At 41.4% G+C, this 16,534-nt stretch overlaps 1 protein-coding gene across 1 annotated transcript in view; it reads right to left on the reverse strand.

Moving 5' to 3' along the window:
- Positions 1–16,534, reverse strand: part of LOC139652350 (filamin-C-like) — a gene marked incomplete at its 5' end in the record, with an annotated part of 50,217 nt that overhangs the window by 13,007 nt on the left and 20,676 nt on the right. Inside the window, 17 exons of the mRNA XM_071529389.1 lie at positions 96–248; positions 1,241–1,444; positions 1,995–2,156; positions 2,968–3,141; positions 3,875–4,003; positions 4,119–4,259; positions 4,764–4,863; positions 5,306–5,398; positions 6,381–6,628; positions 7,360–7,383; positions 7,504–7,693; positions 10,081–10,197; positions 11,758–11,914; positions 11,996–12,119; positions 12,794–12,961; positions 13,080–13,240; positions 14,104–14,266. Coding sequence (XP_071385490.1) covers positions 96–248; positions 1,241–1,444; positions 1,995–2,156; positions 2,968–3,141; positions 3,875–4,003; positions 4,119–4,259; positions 4,764–4,863; positions 5,306–5,398; positions 6,381–6,628; positions 7,360–7,383; positions 7,504–7,693; positions 10,081–10,197; positions 11,758–11,914; positions 11,996–12,119; positions 12,794–12,961; positions 13,080–13,240; positions 14,104–14,266 — 2,508 coding nt within the window. The remainder of the gene's footprint in view (positions 1–95; positions 249–1,240; positions 1,445–1,994; positions 2,157–2,967; positions 3,142–3,874; positions 4,004–4,118; positions 4,260–4,763; positions 4,864–5,305; positions 5,399–6,380; positions 6,629–7,359; positions 7,384–7,503; positions 7,694–10,080; positions 10,198–11,757; positions 11,915–11,995; positions 12,120–12,793; positions 12,962–13,079; positions 13,241–14,103; positions 14,267–16,534) is intronic.

Here is a 16,534-nt window from a genome sequence, read left to right on the forward strand (position 1 = left end):
TCAATGGTCATAATTGATGATCAGAGATAATATTTGGGAATACTGCACAGTGAGGCTGTGTTCCAGGTCCCTGTCCAGTTCTACCCAGTTCATACCTGGGACGTGCTGGTCAGCAAACTTGATGTTGATGATGTAGTTTCCTGGCTCAGTGGGGCAGTAGGTGACCTTACATGTCCCGTCCTCCACATCCTCACAGTTGATGTCCACTTTACTGGGGCCCTCGATGGACAGGCCCAGACCTCCATAACCTGACAGAGACAAGGAAGGAGTGTTGTGGATGAGCAAAGTGGTAATGGGGTAACTCCAATTGTGGTTGATTTCCACACAATTAAGGTGAAGCTCCACAGGTGAACAGGGAAAAAATTAATTTATCCTATCGGAAATTAAATATTATATGTTGAATATGGACACAAATAAACACTTCTTTTACTCTGGCTTCAATTTGTTTTGTTATAAACATACTGAAATTAGCAAATATATCATTAAAAAAATGTGCAAATTTGCATGTAAGTTACATGTTTCATGATGAATAACCAAATAAGTGGTAATTTAGATCAGATTTACAAAATACAAAATGGCTAAAATCTCACCCCATAAAACAGAAACAGCAAGAGATGAAGTTAAAAAAAATAAGGTTTTGCATATAGGCAATATGTCATTTTGGGAAAATGGCCTTTTTTTGTAATTTTGTGCTTGGTGATCTTCATGCAGCTGGTATAAAAAATACTCAAAAAATATACTCTTCCTAAGTTAAAACATTAGTATTGTGTCGTTCAGAAATGAATATGAACTTGTTTTCTTTGCATTATTCGAGGTCTGAAAACACTGCATCTTTTTTGTTATTTTGACCAGTTGTCATTTTCTGCAAATAAATGCTCTAAATGACAATATTTTTATTTGGAATTTGGGAGAAATGTTGTCAGTAGTTTATAGAATAAATAAAAAAATGTTAATTTTACTCATTTTACTCAAACACATACCTATAAATAGTAAAACCACCTGATAATTTTGCAGTGGTCCCTTAATTTTTTCCAGAGCTGTATATTACATTTCTGGTTTTTGATTTAATATTTGAAAAGTTGTCATCTGTGGTGCCTCACCTTAATTTGAAAGTTTACATGGATGCACAAAGACCATTCACAAACATACAATTGGAAAATAGTTTTCAGAATTACTGGAAAGTCTTTTTTACTCAACACCTATTTTTATACAGTCACCATAAACTGTGAAACTGCCTTGCCTGCGTTCCTGGTGTCGACGATGAACTCGGCCACCTCGAAGGTGTGTCCCTCCACCAGTCCCTGGCCGTAAACCTTCACCTTGCTGGCGTCGCCGATCTCCGACTGGCCCACCATGATCTTGAACGGACTGTTGGTCACGTGCTTGCCGTTCTTCTTCACGCTCACCACGTGCTCGCCCACCTCCTTGGGCGTGAACGAGATACCTGGGGGGAAAGAGACACAGCACAGACACAGTTATAAGCCAAATTATAATTTTTTCTTTGGAAACTTCTGTTCTTTGAAAGGAGGAGCCACTTTATTGCTGCAGACTAAGATTATTTGGAATTTCTCCTGTTTCTGGGTTGTAATTATTTAAAAATGGGATCTTCTGCAGTCCCTGTCGCATTGTTGCCGACACTTAAGTGAATGTCCTGGCTTAAGTCACGCTATACTGTCTTTTTTTTTTATTGCTGAGATATATTTAAACTGAAAGAAGGAAAATCTGAGTTTGGTTCTATTTTATGACATGGTTTGAAGTCCTGGAACTTAAAAAAAAAAGATTAGCACATGTTAAAAGCAATAATAAACAAAGAGTTTGTGGATTCAGAGTTTTTTTGTGTGTGTACAATGTGTAATTATCAGAGGTTTCAGAGGTCTTTTGTTGGCTACAGAGGTTTATCTAGGATAATTTAACTTGGTCGGGGAGGGGGGGGGCCTAGGTCAAGCTGAACCGACTCCTCAACCCTTTGCGTGCGGCCCTGCTAAGACTCTGACCGATGTGGCGGTTGGGCAGCCTCTTGAGCAGGCAGGGCTCCTCGTTGCTGGACGGCGCTCTGATGCTCGCCGTCAGGCTGCTCAGGTCCGTCTCGGTGATCTTCAGGGAAACGTCCGTCGCCGTGCCGACGTTGAGCTGAGACGTCCTCATGGAGTCGTCCCCTAGAGGTCAGACAGAGACAGTGAAAACTTAGCTCAGCAAGAGTTACATGCCTGTCAGCTGTGAGCGTCTCGGCAAATAATTTAACAAAGTGAAAGTGTGTTTCTACGACAGTCATGGATACAGACAACACCTTATCTTTTAGCAACACCACTTAATGAGACAGCAAAGGGTTTGGAGTAGTGTTAAATAATTAGTTTACAGTCTTGGATAACATCATGATTACTGACTGACCAGTTTAGTAGGTTGGGCATGTAGAGCATCAAAATGTATTGAAAATCTCATCTGTTATACTGCAATTTAAATGTGATGACAGCCAAACTGAAATGGCAAGCTTCAAAAAAATTTGCTCAATATTAGAGATGGGACGATATGCTTATCTCACCATACAATTTGATATGTGATATGGGTTTCACGATTTGATACTACGATATAATAAATAAAGGTTCAGTGAGTATGACTCATTGCCATTGCCTTGCTACAACAATTTAAAAATGTCAATACAAAGTGCAAATAATATAATTTGGATGGAGAGCTTGTCAAGCCATCTCATTTGTGATTACTACAGCATAATAAAAGGTAGCTAATTTCGCAATTAATTTTTCTGTCCCACGATACATATTGCCACATTTTTGTATTGCAATATATTGAATTTCGATATATCGTCCCTTGCCTAGTTCCCTAGTTCTAGTTTTTTTTTCTTCTAATGATCAATTTTTTTACTTCAACCGAGCTGATGGATACGCAGCTAATTCACATTTTATATGTTGTGGCCATAAACACACACACACACACACACACAATGCGAAGTACCGGTTATCTTGGCAGTGAAGGGGCTTCCAGCGATGTGTTTGTCATCAAACTTGACGATGATGTTGTAGTCTCCAGGAGCAGTTGGCAGGTAGGACACAGTGCAGGTCCCGTCCTTATTGTCCTTACAGCTGATCTCTGCCTTAGAGGGACCTTCAACAGCCAGCGACAGACCGCCTGGACACACAGCAGGAGAGAGCACAAGATGAGTGAGGAGGAAATGGCGAAAGAAGGAAGGAGGCAGTGTCGTTTTGCTAATTAAATGTCATCGAAAATAAAATCACATTACTGCACAAATGACACAGATTAGGATGCTAACTAATAAATTATTTTATCTGAAATAAAATGAAGGAATGTTTCATCACAATATATGTTGGATGTAATGTCCATCACTTCTACATTTACACTCAGTCTGGCAATTGCGTAATTGTAATTAATGTGTAATTAATAATTTAAAAAAAATGTATTTATAGAGCACTTTCCAAAACAAATGTTACAAAGTGCTTTACAGCATGAAAAAGGCAGAATGTCGCTAAGTGCAAACAAAATACAAGTGAATAAATAAAATCAAAGTAGTGAAACAGAAAAATACACAACACATGAAATAAAGTGGAAAATATAAAAAGCTTTGTTCATAAAAGGGCTTTTTCGGAAGAGATTTAAAAGAGGCTGCACACTGGGTCTGATATGTAATTAACAGATGAAATAATGCAATTCCCTTTCTTTTTCTTTTATAGCTAAAACAGCTGGTAGTTGCAGGAGTTAACTAAGCCTCAAAATGACAAAAAAGAAAGAAAGTAAGAAACTACTAAAAATACTATCCAAATTTGAATTTAGCTGAACTGCCACCAAGCTCAAAATGTAAAATATAGTGAATCTAGTACAGTTGCAGTACGTTATAGTAGGATACCTTCCCCAGCATCCTTGGTAACAATGGTGAAGGTGGCGGGTCGGTTCACCATGCCGTGGCTCAGACCAGGACCATAGGCCGTCACATGGCCACTGTTAATGGCATCCACATAGAACTGGAGCGGACTTCCTGTAAGAGACAGAGAAAACAAAGAAACTCTGTATACATGCGTTGTTTCACAATTTGATTCAAATTCATACATTTCTATTTCATTTGTCCTGACAGTCGGAATCGCAAATTCTACCTGGGATGTGGTTGCCGTCGTATTTGATGTCCATCTCGTGCAGGCCTCTCTCGGTGGGGGAGTACTTCACGGTGACGGTGCCGTCCTTGTTGTCGGTGATGTGAGGACAGGCGGTCCGACCGGAGGGCATGCGCACTTCACCTGGTGGACGAAACACACGGTCAAGTGGTCCTGATGTGAGTGCCATTCTGTGACCTAAACATGTTCTTCCTCCCTGGTTTGTTAATGTTGCTTTTCAGTTTGGTTTCCACTTTCCAGTTGGGCTGAAAGCCTGCTAATGCAATGAATATGTGAAACAAGTTGGAAAATACATTCTGCTATATCCCTGTAAAGTGGCTCATTTGTAAAATTCCCTGAGATTCCCTGACTCCCCAAAATAACTGATCAAATTGATCAAATTCCCAGTCTTTCAAAATTCCATTACATTCCAGAAATTTCCAGAGGAACCCTATATCTTTCTCTTTGCCTATCTTTCTTTGATACGTCACTTTTAAACCATTTATCCAAGGAAATTCAACTGAGCTCGATGCTCTTTTCCAATATCCCCCTGCATCACATTCATACATTTACACTCTGATTACTCTGAAATCTGACCAATTCATTTTATCCCCTCAAAAATAGCCATGTACACACACACAATCTTACCTGTGATCTCTCCTTTCTGCACCGTGAAAGGAATGACCAGATTGAAGGGGCGGAGCATGGGTTCCATCCCGTCCACGGGGGTGACGGGATCCTCGGTGGCCTAGAACGGAGCCAGAGGGGGAGGGGCATTGCAATTACTATTTGAATTCTGGGATACGAGCCAGCTGAAGGACAGGCAAGGGAGGGTTGGCGGTGGAATCGCAGCAGGGACTGAGGACAGGCCAGAGTCAGAGGCCAGACTGCAGAGAGGCTGAAAGAGGCGGGTAGGTAACGATCATGCAAATAAAGCACTCATGCTGGCACCATGCTGGGGCAACAGGGGGAATGTCTATAATTGGATCTGGGTTGTTATTGACAATGAAAGGTCTGGAAAAGCACCAGCAATGCCGTATACGCCTGTAAGCCAGGATACAACATGGTAGATAGAGAGACTGCAAGATGCATGACGTATGAAAAAAAATGATGCAGATGAGGACAGTTTGTATGAAAAGTTTGCATGTCTGGTGATCCCAAGAGCGGACTTTGGAGACGTAGGTGTATACCCAGTGAGGGGGGTAGCCCACATAGGGAGCGTAGGGCTGCTGTAACTGTAGCTTGTCACATGGTTCCTCTATTATAGGGATGGTATCTCTGGCCTAGCAGGGAAGGAAGGTACACATTTAGGGAACCCACACACCACCATGCACACACACAATTATAATCTTAATGAGGGTTTTTTATGCTTGCCAGAAGTGTCCAGCATCTCCGTGTGCTGCTGTGTCTAAGAGCCTGTAGGATTTTCATTAGGTCCTTGCTGAACTGCCAGGTCTGAAATGCCTGTGTTAGTAACCTTCATAGACCAGCTGATGCTCCTGCTGGGATTAGTTTACTACGGTGGCCCTGAGGGTCAAAACACAACAACATTTCACAAAACACAACAACATTTCACAAAACACAACGACATTTCACAAAACACGACAAATGTGAAATGTGAAATGTCGTTGTGTTTTGTGAAATGTTGTTGTGGTTTTGTGAAATGTTGTGTTTTGACCCTCAGGGCCACCGTAGTTTTCACTGCAGTTGCATTGGAAAATTTAAGTTTCCATTTCACATTTCTCTACAATTCAAACTGCTTGTAGAAGTGTTAGCCTAGCTAGTAGAAGATTCATTTCAAGACGCCTGGTTTCCTGATAAGCTAAGTCCTATTGTTTTACAACATTAGACTGTTTGAGTCAGGTTTTGCATATTGTTTGTTGGACTTCTTCGTTGTAAGACTAAGACCTTTGTTGAGGACGTAAAGTTAGCGTAGTGGGTCTTACATTTTCAGGTTACTTGAAAATGTTATTGTTTTGTGTGACCATTGATGGCTGTCTTGGATTTGTCGTAATCTAGACGGCTTGTTAGCCAAGATGCTCACAGCTGGCAAGCACGAAACTATCATTAAGGAAGTTTTCACTTGTTATGAGAGACACACCATGCTATTCAATATCCTTACGATAAATCACAATGTTGTTAAAGGTACCATGTTACTCTGTCAAGATTTGCATTGGAATAATCATTTAAAATCCACACAAGAGATCCGTCCAAACAACGACAATGCTCAGTATCAGTGGTCATGTCAGAACATGTAACACTCACCACCACATGGAAGGGGCTGTTGGGGATGTGTTCTCCACCAAACCGGATGGTGATGACGTATTTCCCCGGCTCTGGCGCTGTGTAGTAAATGTCAAATGTTCCATCGGCGTTCTCCACCACGTCCACGTCCAGCTCTGCCCCGTCGGGGGTTGACACCTTGCAGGTGACTTTCCCTTTCCCAGCAGCCTTTGCGTCCACAGTGATGACTGTTTCCTCTCCGATCTGGATGGTGGGACCGAGACCTGACCCTGTGAAGATGGACGATCAGGACGCTAATCATATATGTCAAGGACCTGCCCTGTCCATCCATACTAGGGTTAGATCAACATCTCAGTTTGCCAATATATATCGAGCTATTGTCCATTTATTAAAAATCAGATATGGTCTGGTTAGTGTCACCACTTCCGGTATAATGGATATGATGCAGTTTGTAAGATAGCATATCCACTAGGCTTGGGCGATATCCCAAATTCTAGATTGCGATGCTGTCCTGCCAAAATATTGCAATATACAATGTGTACTTTGTGTACTATTTTATTTCTTATAAATTACATCAAATTTCTAGTCTATTATCAATAATAATAATAATTATTATTATTATATTGCATATTGTGATGTTATCCCAGAAACTACTGCAATATCAGCCCTTAACCTGAATTTATTCTAATGCAACATTTTGATCAGATTCTATGCAAGTATGCATGAATATGCTACTACTATTTTGCTGTACTCTTTATCATTGTTAATATTATCCTGGGTTTCAATGAAGAATTTTAGTGTCTCATGGTCTAATGCTGTTTCATAGGCTTTTCTACTTTATTTTTTGGCATTAAAATGGCCAAATGTAAAGGTATTGAATATCATCACAAAATATCAGTTACCAGCAGCTTCAATCCAAAAACGTCTATCAGTCAAACCCTAATCTAATGAAAGGTTGTGCAGTGATTTCATAGAATATGTGAGTGTAAAAAATACTCACCCAATCCATGTCCTCCAATCGACACTGTAGAAAAATAAGAGGAAAATATGTGATTCCATGTGGATGTGACGCTGCAACATCTCACATGTCATGGGTTAGGGTTAGTCTCATTCTACGGTACATGAGTGAAATGGGAAGGCTGACCTGTGACCAGGCACTTGCTGGCGTCTCCGGTGGGCAGGGCGTGGATGCGGTAGGGTGAGTAGGGAATCTCATCTCCTCCGTACTTGATGGTGATGGTGTAGCGTCCTGTCATGTCTGGTACATAGGACACCGTGTACGTCCCGTCCCGGTTGTCCCGGATGTTAGCCTTCTTGGGCTTGCCCTCAGGATCCTGGAGGCATAAGGATATGAAATGAGTTGTGTGTCTCGGTGTGTTTGTGTGTGTGAGAGAGAGTACACACATATACAGCACTGTATACGAGCGGTCTCCAACCATGTGCCATGTGTATGCAATGGGTCTTTGTTCAGGCTGGGGGTCGATTCCAGAAAGAATCGATTCTTTGATTCCAGGCATTTGGGAATTGAGAACCGACTCCAAAGCCGTTGAGTCGATTCCACACAGTACAGAAGATGTAGATTCCCTGTACGCGCATGTACGAGTTAATCCCAGAACTGGATTCCTCTCTAGCAGTTCTGATAAGTGTACATAGTGGCTCAAGTTCGCCCAGCAACAGAGTGAGAGAGCATGAAAGGGAGAGATTAGACCAGGTATTAGACACTGTTGCTGACTGTTGAGAAAAGGCCTAATTCTACACCACACACATTGGTGGTGTGGCGGCATTTTAGTTGAGAAACATGAAAACAAAGTAAGATTTTAAGAGTTTGCAACAAAAGACTGGCTTACAACAAAACGTTGGAATCGACTCTTGGAATTCCAAAATTCCTGGAATCGAACAGCCCTCAGTCTTTCTCAACATAAGCACTCTTGTGTATTTTTGTGTCCTCCATAATGCATAAAATGGCTTAAAATCTAACAGTTGAAGTACAATTCCAAAACCAAAGAACGCTGAGGATGGAGGACAGATAAGGATCCCGAAAGTTGCCATCCAAGGCTGCATCGGATGGGTACTTGGCTGACGATGACAATTAAGAAGCCCAAAGATTCATTGCGAGAATGACGCATCACATCCAAACAGCACTATAGTCTGATAGTCTGTAGTATAGTAGTCTATCCATGACTTGCAGTGGGGTATTTTGTTGATCCCACCATACAAATTGACTCCCAAAACAGAAGTCCATTATAACCACAGACTACACAACAAGCAACCATGAATGAGCAAATGTGTCACCGGACTTGGCAAGAAAAGGAAATATTTCATATACATTGAAGTCCTCAGAGGATGTGACCCTCACTCTCTGCCACCAGCATCACTGCCACCACTAAAGTCTGCAGATAAACATCTTATCTTATATCTTACTCTCTGGTTGAAGGTCAGTGAAAATCAGCTGTAGACTTTCGTTTAGAATTAACCTCATTCACACGGCGGCCATTTTGACCACTTGGGGTAAGAAACTCTACCTTGAAGACATAAAAATAGCATTATTTTAACACAAAGGTGAGGACAAAACACAGATAAACCTAACAGTCACCAAATTAGCTAGCAATCTCGAGAACAACAACCACAGCGACATTTTGAATTTAGCAGGGAGGTTAGTTAGCTTACTAGCTAGTTCGTAAGCTACTAGCTACCTAGGCTAGACTGTAGCTAACGATAATGGACTAAATATATTAAAATGTAAACACATTCCTCTGGATTCTTGAACTCCATTCGTTTCAAATATGTTTTTCAGTGAGGAATCTGTGAAATGATAAATGTTTGTATGATGTATCTTGGTTCACAACAGGACAGAGCAGGCTGGACTTGACTTTCCCACCCTGAGTATTGAAAATGGCCGCCGTGTGAATAAGGTCAATTGGTTGGAGATCGCTGGTGTACACAGCACTCACATGTACTGTCCCATGTTTGTCATCTCAACATGACATCACACATACTGGAGCTCTACAGAATGCAGCAAAGGGGGTGGAAATGGACGGTGGTGGTGGTGGCAGGTTTAGGAAGCACCCTGGTTAGTGGAGTGTTGAAAACCACATTTGCCTGTTAGCCGATTAGCCAAACTCAATGGAGGTCAGTCCACATAGACCAAGGGAGGGGGAAGGGGGGATGGAGGTTGGGGCATATTATGCGTATCAGCCGCTGCTTCGGCAAAAAGGGGAAACGTCAAGTTCCACATCCAAAAACACTCCTGCTCCTGTCCCACCAGCCACCGCACTTTTGGATGTGTTTCAGGACACCCAGCTCAGTTTCAGGACACCCAGCTCACTTCACTCGCCTGACATAGTGAGGTTTTAGCTCAAAAAATATTCCCTATGAAACCTATTACAAATGCCCAGTCTTCAAAATAGAAATAATTTCCTTCCACTCCTCACTCAAGAGCAACTGGGGGATGGTTGCAGAAAAACAAAAACATTGTAAATAGGGTGAAGCCAGAGGGTCACTGGTCTCTAATGATTCCTTCTAAAAAAAAAAAAGAATTATTAAAATTTCTATCAAAGCAGGACTAGAAATGACTCCTGAATCTAATAAAAAGAACTAACCCCGATTTATGTGAAGAAGGTGGCAGGGAGGAAGGGAACAAGGGAGCAAGGGGAGACGTCAGACAAGGTGAGAGGAGGGAGGTGAAAAAAAAGGAGGCCAGAGAAGAGAGAGCAGGCCTTACACAGCCTTTCTTAAGAATACGGAAGGGGATGGTGCCCTTTACTATATGTCTCTCCCACACCCTCCTGCCCCAGTCCTCCACAAACACAGAGGCCTCGCGGCTGCACCCATCCGGACCCTGCAGCAACAGCGACAAGCCCCCATGGGTGGGAGAGGAAGTGATGTGTAGAGTTTGTATAGTGGGTTAAGGGAGTAGTAGAACAAAAACAATTGAAAGAAAAGCAAGAATACCAAGATTGGAGAACAAATATTCTTTACTAGGGATGCACCGATCAAAATAACTTATAGTGGTTATTTATGTTCATGTATCATTTGATTGTAATTGAATATGGTCTTTTTATTTTTTAATAGAGAACGGGCCCATACATTCTTTGAGTGGCCTTCATTTTCCGAAGAGAGCATTTTGAGAGTGTTTGATTATTGAATCAGCTTGCTATTTTCCACTCATAATAAACTCTGACAGCTCACATATATTCAGGTCAGTTGTGTTATGAATTTTAATAGCCTATATGATTAGAAACAGTTTAATGTATTGGACGAAGGGCAAGAGCCTGTACTGCCTCGATGAAAACGATTTCCCTATGCTAATGTGAATCAAGCACACAGTAACATGTAATAACTATAGATTAAAAATCTGATTTATTTCCATATGGTCAGGTCAGCAGTGTCATGCAGACATAAGGACAATCTGTTAAACACAGTGCTAGACTGAAATGTTGCTGTTTCTCCTTGCTCTTCACTTTTACATGATGTACCTCTGATAGTAGAAAGTTCAGCTTTAGTCAGTAATCAGATTGGTGATCAGTCGATCAAAATCAGGAATCAGGAATCATCAGCCCTAAAAAACCTGATTGGTGCATCCCTAATTTATATACATTTCTAAGGGTCCCATTGAAAAGCATGAATAAAGCCAAGTCCTGAACTAAGAATTCCTTTAGGTGTAGGCTTGGGCGATATCCCAAATTTAATATCACGATGCTGCCCTGCCAAAATATCGCGATATACAATATTATCGCCATTTTCTCAACAATACCAAAACAATTTAAAAAAAAGTGTTTTAGTATTTTTTTTTATTTCTTCTAAATTACATGTTTTAGGTACATCAATAGACATTATACATAATACCACTGTGATTATTATTCTTTTTTTTCTATCCTACCACTAGTAGATTATAGGTTTATAAGTTTATAAGTTTGCACAATTGTGATCTAAGCCAGTGGTTCTCAACGTGGGGTCCGGGGACCACCAGGAGTCCTTCAGGGCATCCCAGGGGGTCCCCAGCAAATTGATGAATCGTTAAACTTCATTATTTCATTTACAAGAACAATTATAGAATGTAGGAGACTCACTATTTTGATCATAGTTTCTCTGTTATCTCTCTCCCTACAATACAGGCAGTCATGGAGTTCTGGACAAAATCATATCTAACAATAAAAATATTCTCAGATTTGGGTCCGAGGGACAAAATCGCATCAAATGGGGGTCTGTGGCCCTAATGTGGACTAAATTAGGGGTCCTTGATATGAAAAAGGTTGAGAATCACTGATCTAAGCAACACATTTTGTGAATATTCTATATTATCGAATATCGACCCAAGCCTATTTAGGTGTAGCCCATTTTTTTTCTGGCCTTGCAATACCTGTTGTAAGTCAGGACAGGAAGGGAAGAGGAAACTCACCAGTATCTGAACAGTGAGCAGTCCCTCGCCAGCATCCCTGGCATCGATAGTGAACTCGACAGGCAGGCTGGCCGGCACCCCGGACGCATTCAGACCCGGACCGCTGGCACGAACCTTACTGGCATCGTGAGCTGGCAGAGTCTTGATCTTAAAAGGACTGAAAGGAGAAGATTTGAAATGTGAGAAATGGACAAATATGATTAAAATCAATAAATTATTGTGAAATTCTTGCCCTGACCTGCGAGGGACTTCCTGGTCGGCGTACTTCACACACACCGTGTACGGGCCGTCGTTGGCGGGGGTGTAGTTGACAGTGTGTGTGCCGTCGCCGTTATCTGTGATGTTGACAGGCTCAGCCACACCTGAGGAGCAACCGGATGAGAGGTTTAAAGGATTAGTTCACCCAAAAATGAAAATTCTGTCATCATCTCCTCCCCCTCATGCCAGTTGAAACACAGGTGAAGTTTGTCCATATAACACACAGGGAGGTTGCCAGCACAACTCCATAGCAGCCTTCTCCAAAACAACTGAAGTCAGTGGGGACCAGTTCTTCAGAGTTCCAAAAAGACCTACAGTATATTTACACCATCATTTAGTGCAAATCTTAACTACAGCTGATTGATTTGCAGCAAATAATGGTGTATAGGTCTTTCTATTCACAGTGTGATTGTTTGGCTGTTTTTGTTTTGGAACTCTAAAGAACAGGTCCCCATTGACTTCAGTTGTTTTGGAGAAGGCAGCTACCAAGTTGTGCTGGCAACCTCCCTGTGTGTTATATGGACTAACAAATTTCACCTGTGTTTCATTTGGCATGAGGGTGAGTAGATGATGACCGAATTTTCATTTTTGGGTGAACTATTCCTTTAAGGTTAAAGTTAGTTTAGGATTAGGACTAAAATGACACATGTCGCACCTTTAAAATACAGGGTTAGGGGTTAAGGGTTAGTTTAGGTCAGGGAATTAGGTAAGGAATATATTCAGTGGAAGATCCTCACAAGTATATTTAGACAAACGTGTGTGTGTGTGTGAGTCTCACCAGTAGGCCCATAGAGCTGGACCTCCAGGGGGGCCACCCCAGCTTTGCTGCTGTCTACAGTGAAGGTCTGGGGGACGTGGGCTCTGACTCCACTGCCCAGGCCTGGACCTGAACACTTCACCTTACTGGGATCCACCAGCTCCCGCACTGGAACCCGAAATGGACTCCCTGCAACACACACACAAGGGTTGGGCTGAAATTAGGCATTGCAGTTATAGATAGATTTTAACAACAGGGTATCTTCATAACAACTTGGGGAAAGCAGATTTTCAGAAAGACCCTTTACCTGGAATAGGCAGGCCTCCAAAGGTGATGTTGACATCGTACTCTCCAGGAGTGAAGGGGATGTACTCCACACTGCAGCTGCCATCTTTGTTGTCCTTGCACGACATCTTAGCCTCCGACGGACCCTCGATGGCCAGGCCGAGACCCCCGGTGCCAGCGCCCCTGAGGACGAGACAGGACAGGAGGGAAAGAAGGGAGAGAGAATGGAAGAATAGGAGAATGGAGGGGAATGGAATTTATTGAACAAAACGTTTTTGTTAGTCAGGGCTAGAAAAAATCGCAATATCGAATGTCGCCCCACCCCCAAAAAATTTTCCTCACCCCAACCTGCCGTGCACCATTAGATCACAATTGTGCAAGCTTTTAAACTTATGAACCTATAATCTACTAGTGGTAGGACAGTAAAAAAAATAGCAATAGCAGGAATTAGCAAATTACACCAAATGGCCATTGTTTCTTCCAATGCTTGAATAGTAACATCAAATGTAATAATTATCATTAATAGCCTAGAATTTTTTTTTTTTTTTTTCAAAACTCTTTTTATTGGTGTTTTTCCACATTGTAAACAGTAGTTTCTTATGATTTTTTAAACATACATACAAAAAAAAAGGCTTATAAACATTATGTATATGGCAAAAACAGTAGTTACAAACAAGACGTAATATGTATATAAAAAATGTTTATAATAAAATACACCCCCCCACCCCCAGTCTTCATGGTAAATTGCAAAGTAATTACTGTTAGTGCTACAGATCAGTATCGAGTAAGGAGCAAGATCATAGCCTAGAAATTTGATGTAATTTAGAAGAAATAAAATAAAATACCATAAAGATAGTAAAATGGTAACTTTCTCAGTTCTCTTAAAATTGCAAATTCATTGTAAATATGGGTCCAATTCTGAAAATGTTCAGGGCATCAAACTGTCCATGTATACAACATTTTGGTGCTTTTTACGCAAATGTGAACAATTCATTTCCATTTTGCCTAGACATTGCGGACCTTTCTGGTAAGTATGCAGGGAGTACCTGGTTTCCACGGTGAAGCGGTTGGGTTTGTTAACCAGGCCTTCCTCCAGGCCGGGGCCGTAGGCTCGGACCCGACTGGGGTCACAGCCCTCCGCCACCGCCACCCTGAACGGACTCTTGGGCACCGCCACCTCATCGTACAACACCTCAATCAGATGCAGGCCTGCAGAGAGGGAGGGATGGAGAGAGAGAGAGAGAGACAGTCACCATGAATGAGAGAAAAGATAAATATAAACAAAAAGAAAAGGATGAACATGAAATATCCTGAGCATGTTTGATTGACTCCTTTTGACCCCAAATCTCAACTATCAATTAATATAACTATTGCATGCTGTTATGTTTTTTAACCTTTATTCAGGGAAAGTCAACTGAGCTCCATGCTATTTCCCAGCAACACCTTACAGTCACAAACATTCACACTGGAAGCTGCCCAGTTCGATGTGTGTCTGTGTGTGTGTGTGTTTTTAAAAGTGAGAGAGAATGAGAAAGAAAAGCGAGAGAGATACACAGTGACAGCAAGAGAGAGAGAGAGAGAGAGAGAGAGACGGACAGACAGAGGGAGAATCAGCTTTCATTAAAATTCCAGGCAAGCGAAGCCGCCACAAGGTTGTGTATTTCCGTCCCACAATCCAATGGGCTTGAACATGACACACGTCGCTATCAGTGGAAAACCATCTGCCCCTCAGCAGACAGGCACCAGCTATTAATACCTTACCAGCCATACCCAAACCTCCCACCTCTCCCTCTCCTCCTCTTTCTCTCTTTCACAGAGCATTCAAAGGCCCCCGCTGGCTTAATTCATTTTACCTTTATCCAATTTCCCCTCTGCCTGTAGCCCACTTCTCCAGGCCCGGTACGACATTCCTGTATTCTCAACTTCTCCTCCACTTCTTTTGCCAGTAGAGGTGTTTTTATATCGCTCCCTTTCTTCCCTCCGCTCATGTCATCTCTGAGCAGGGTCTGCATAGTCATTCCACCCATATCTCTTCAAAGGCACTCTGGATGCATAGAGGTTTTCGGTAACACTTTCTATGAAGAGTCAACACATAATGCCATCATAAAGCATTATAAGTATAGTTATAATCATGCATAGACGGTTATAATGTTTTATAACATTACTCATAATCTGTTATAAAGCTTTTTCATTTAAGTGGTAACGAAAAAGCTTTATAACAGATTGTAAGTAATGTGTTTATAATGTTATAAAACATTATAACTGTCTATGCATGATTATAACTATACTTATAATGCATTATGATGGCATTATAATGTAGGGCTGTGCAAAAAAATCAATACATTTGAGTATTGCAATATTTTTTTCCATGATAGTCTATCTATTTTCCAGCCCCTCGTATCGATATGTTAAAAATTATTCATGTTTTAAACAGATTTAAAATGTCCTTAAATTTCCCTCAAATCCCTTTGTATTAAATAGTTTTGACTCAATTTGTCCACTGAGTTATCAATATAATGTGATGTATATATTAGACTACCCAGGTGGTACACAGCAAGTTGTATTTTAAGCTCTATTTTAAAATTTTCAGTAAATTATGTAGAGTATTGCAATGTATCGCAATATGTATCGTATCGCAATGTATCGTGATACGTATCGTATCGTGAGGTCCTTGCCAAAACCCAGCCTTATTATAATGTGTTATAAGTATGATTATAATGTATTATAGACACTGGCTTCATAGAAAGTGTTACCGAGTTTTCATATAAAGAAAAGTTTGTTTTGCTACTCTCTATTGCTGATTGATAGAAAACAATAGTGATTCAACCTATATCCAGTTCATGAAATCTTTTACATTTGCTGTTCTAAACACCCGGTGTCTGGTAGGTTTTTACTGGGAAAAATCCACACAGGAAGTGATGCGTTTTCCATTTCCAGTTTGTTTGGAATAAATAGAAGAAGAAGAACTGGGTAGTTAGCATGAGCAGTGATAGCCACCATGGCTGAACAGACAAAGAAAAGAGAAACTCAAACTGCATCAACAGAAAATCCAAGGAAAAAGACGTCACGGTACTGGACACACTGTTTGATTGACAGGTGATCTCTTGGGAAGTGCAGTGCAGAAACACCACCGCGATGAGCGCTGAGCACCGAAGATGGAGACTAAATAAAGAAAGCAGCACAGCATTGACCGCTTCACAAGAAAAACAGGATCTTGAGGATTGCCCCTTTAAGGGCCTAACACAGGAAGAAATCATTCTGCAGCGACAAGCTCAAGTGTTCGAGTCACTCAAGCCACAAATGCCTCACTCGCCTCTTTCCCCTTTACTGTGGGGGAGGGAAAACAGAAGTGTTATGAAAGCCACAAGGCATTTTATTTCGAAATTATGATGTGCAGCACTGGGAAAAACATTCATAAAACGAGCGACCGCCCCTCTTACCGCCTATACTCCCCCCCTCTGTAGCTGAGCCAATTGC

The sequence above is a fragment of the Centroberyx affinis genome, unplaced genomic scaffold (assembly GCF_046629955.1).
Source record: "Centroberyx affinis isolate AG114_WGS23_722 - 3 ecotype Tasmania unplaced genomic scaffold, CSIRO-AGI_Caff_v1 ptg001785l_1, whole genome shotgun sequence".
NCBI lineage: Eukaryota > Metazoa > Chordata > Actinopteri > Beryciformes > Berycidae > Centroberyx > Centroberyx affinis.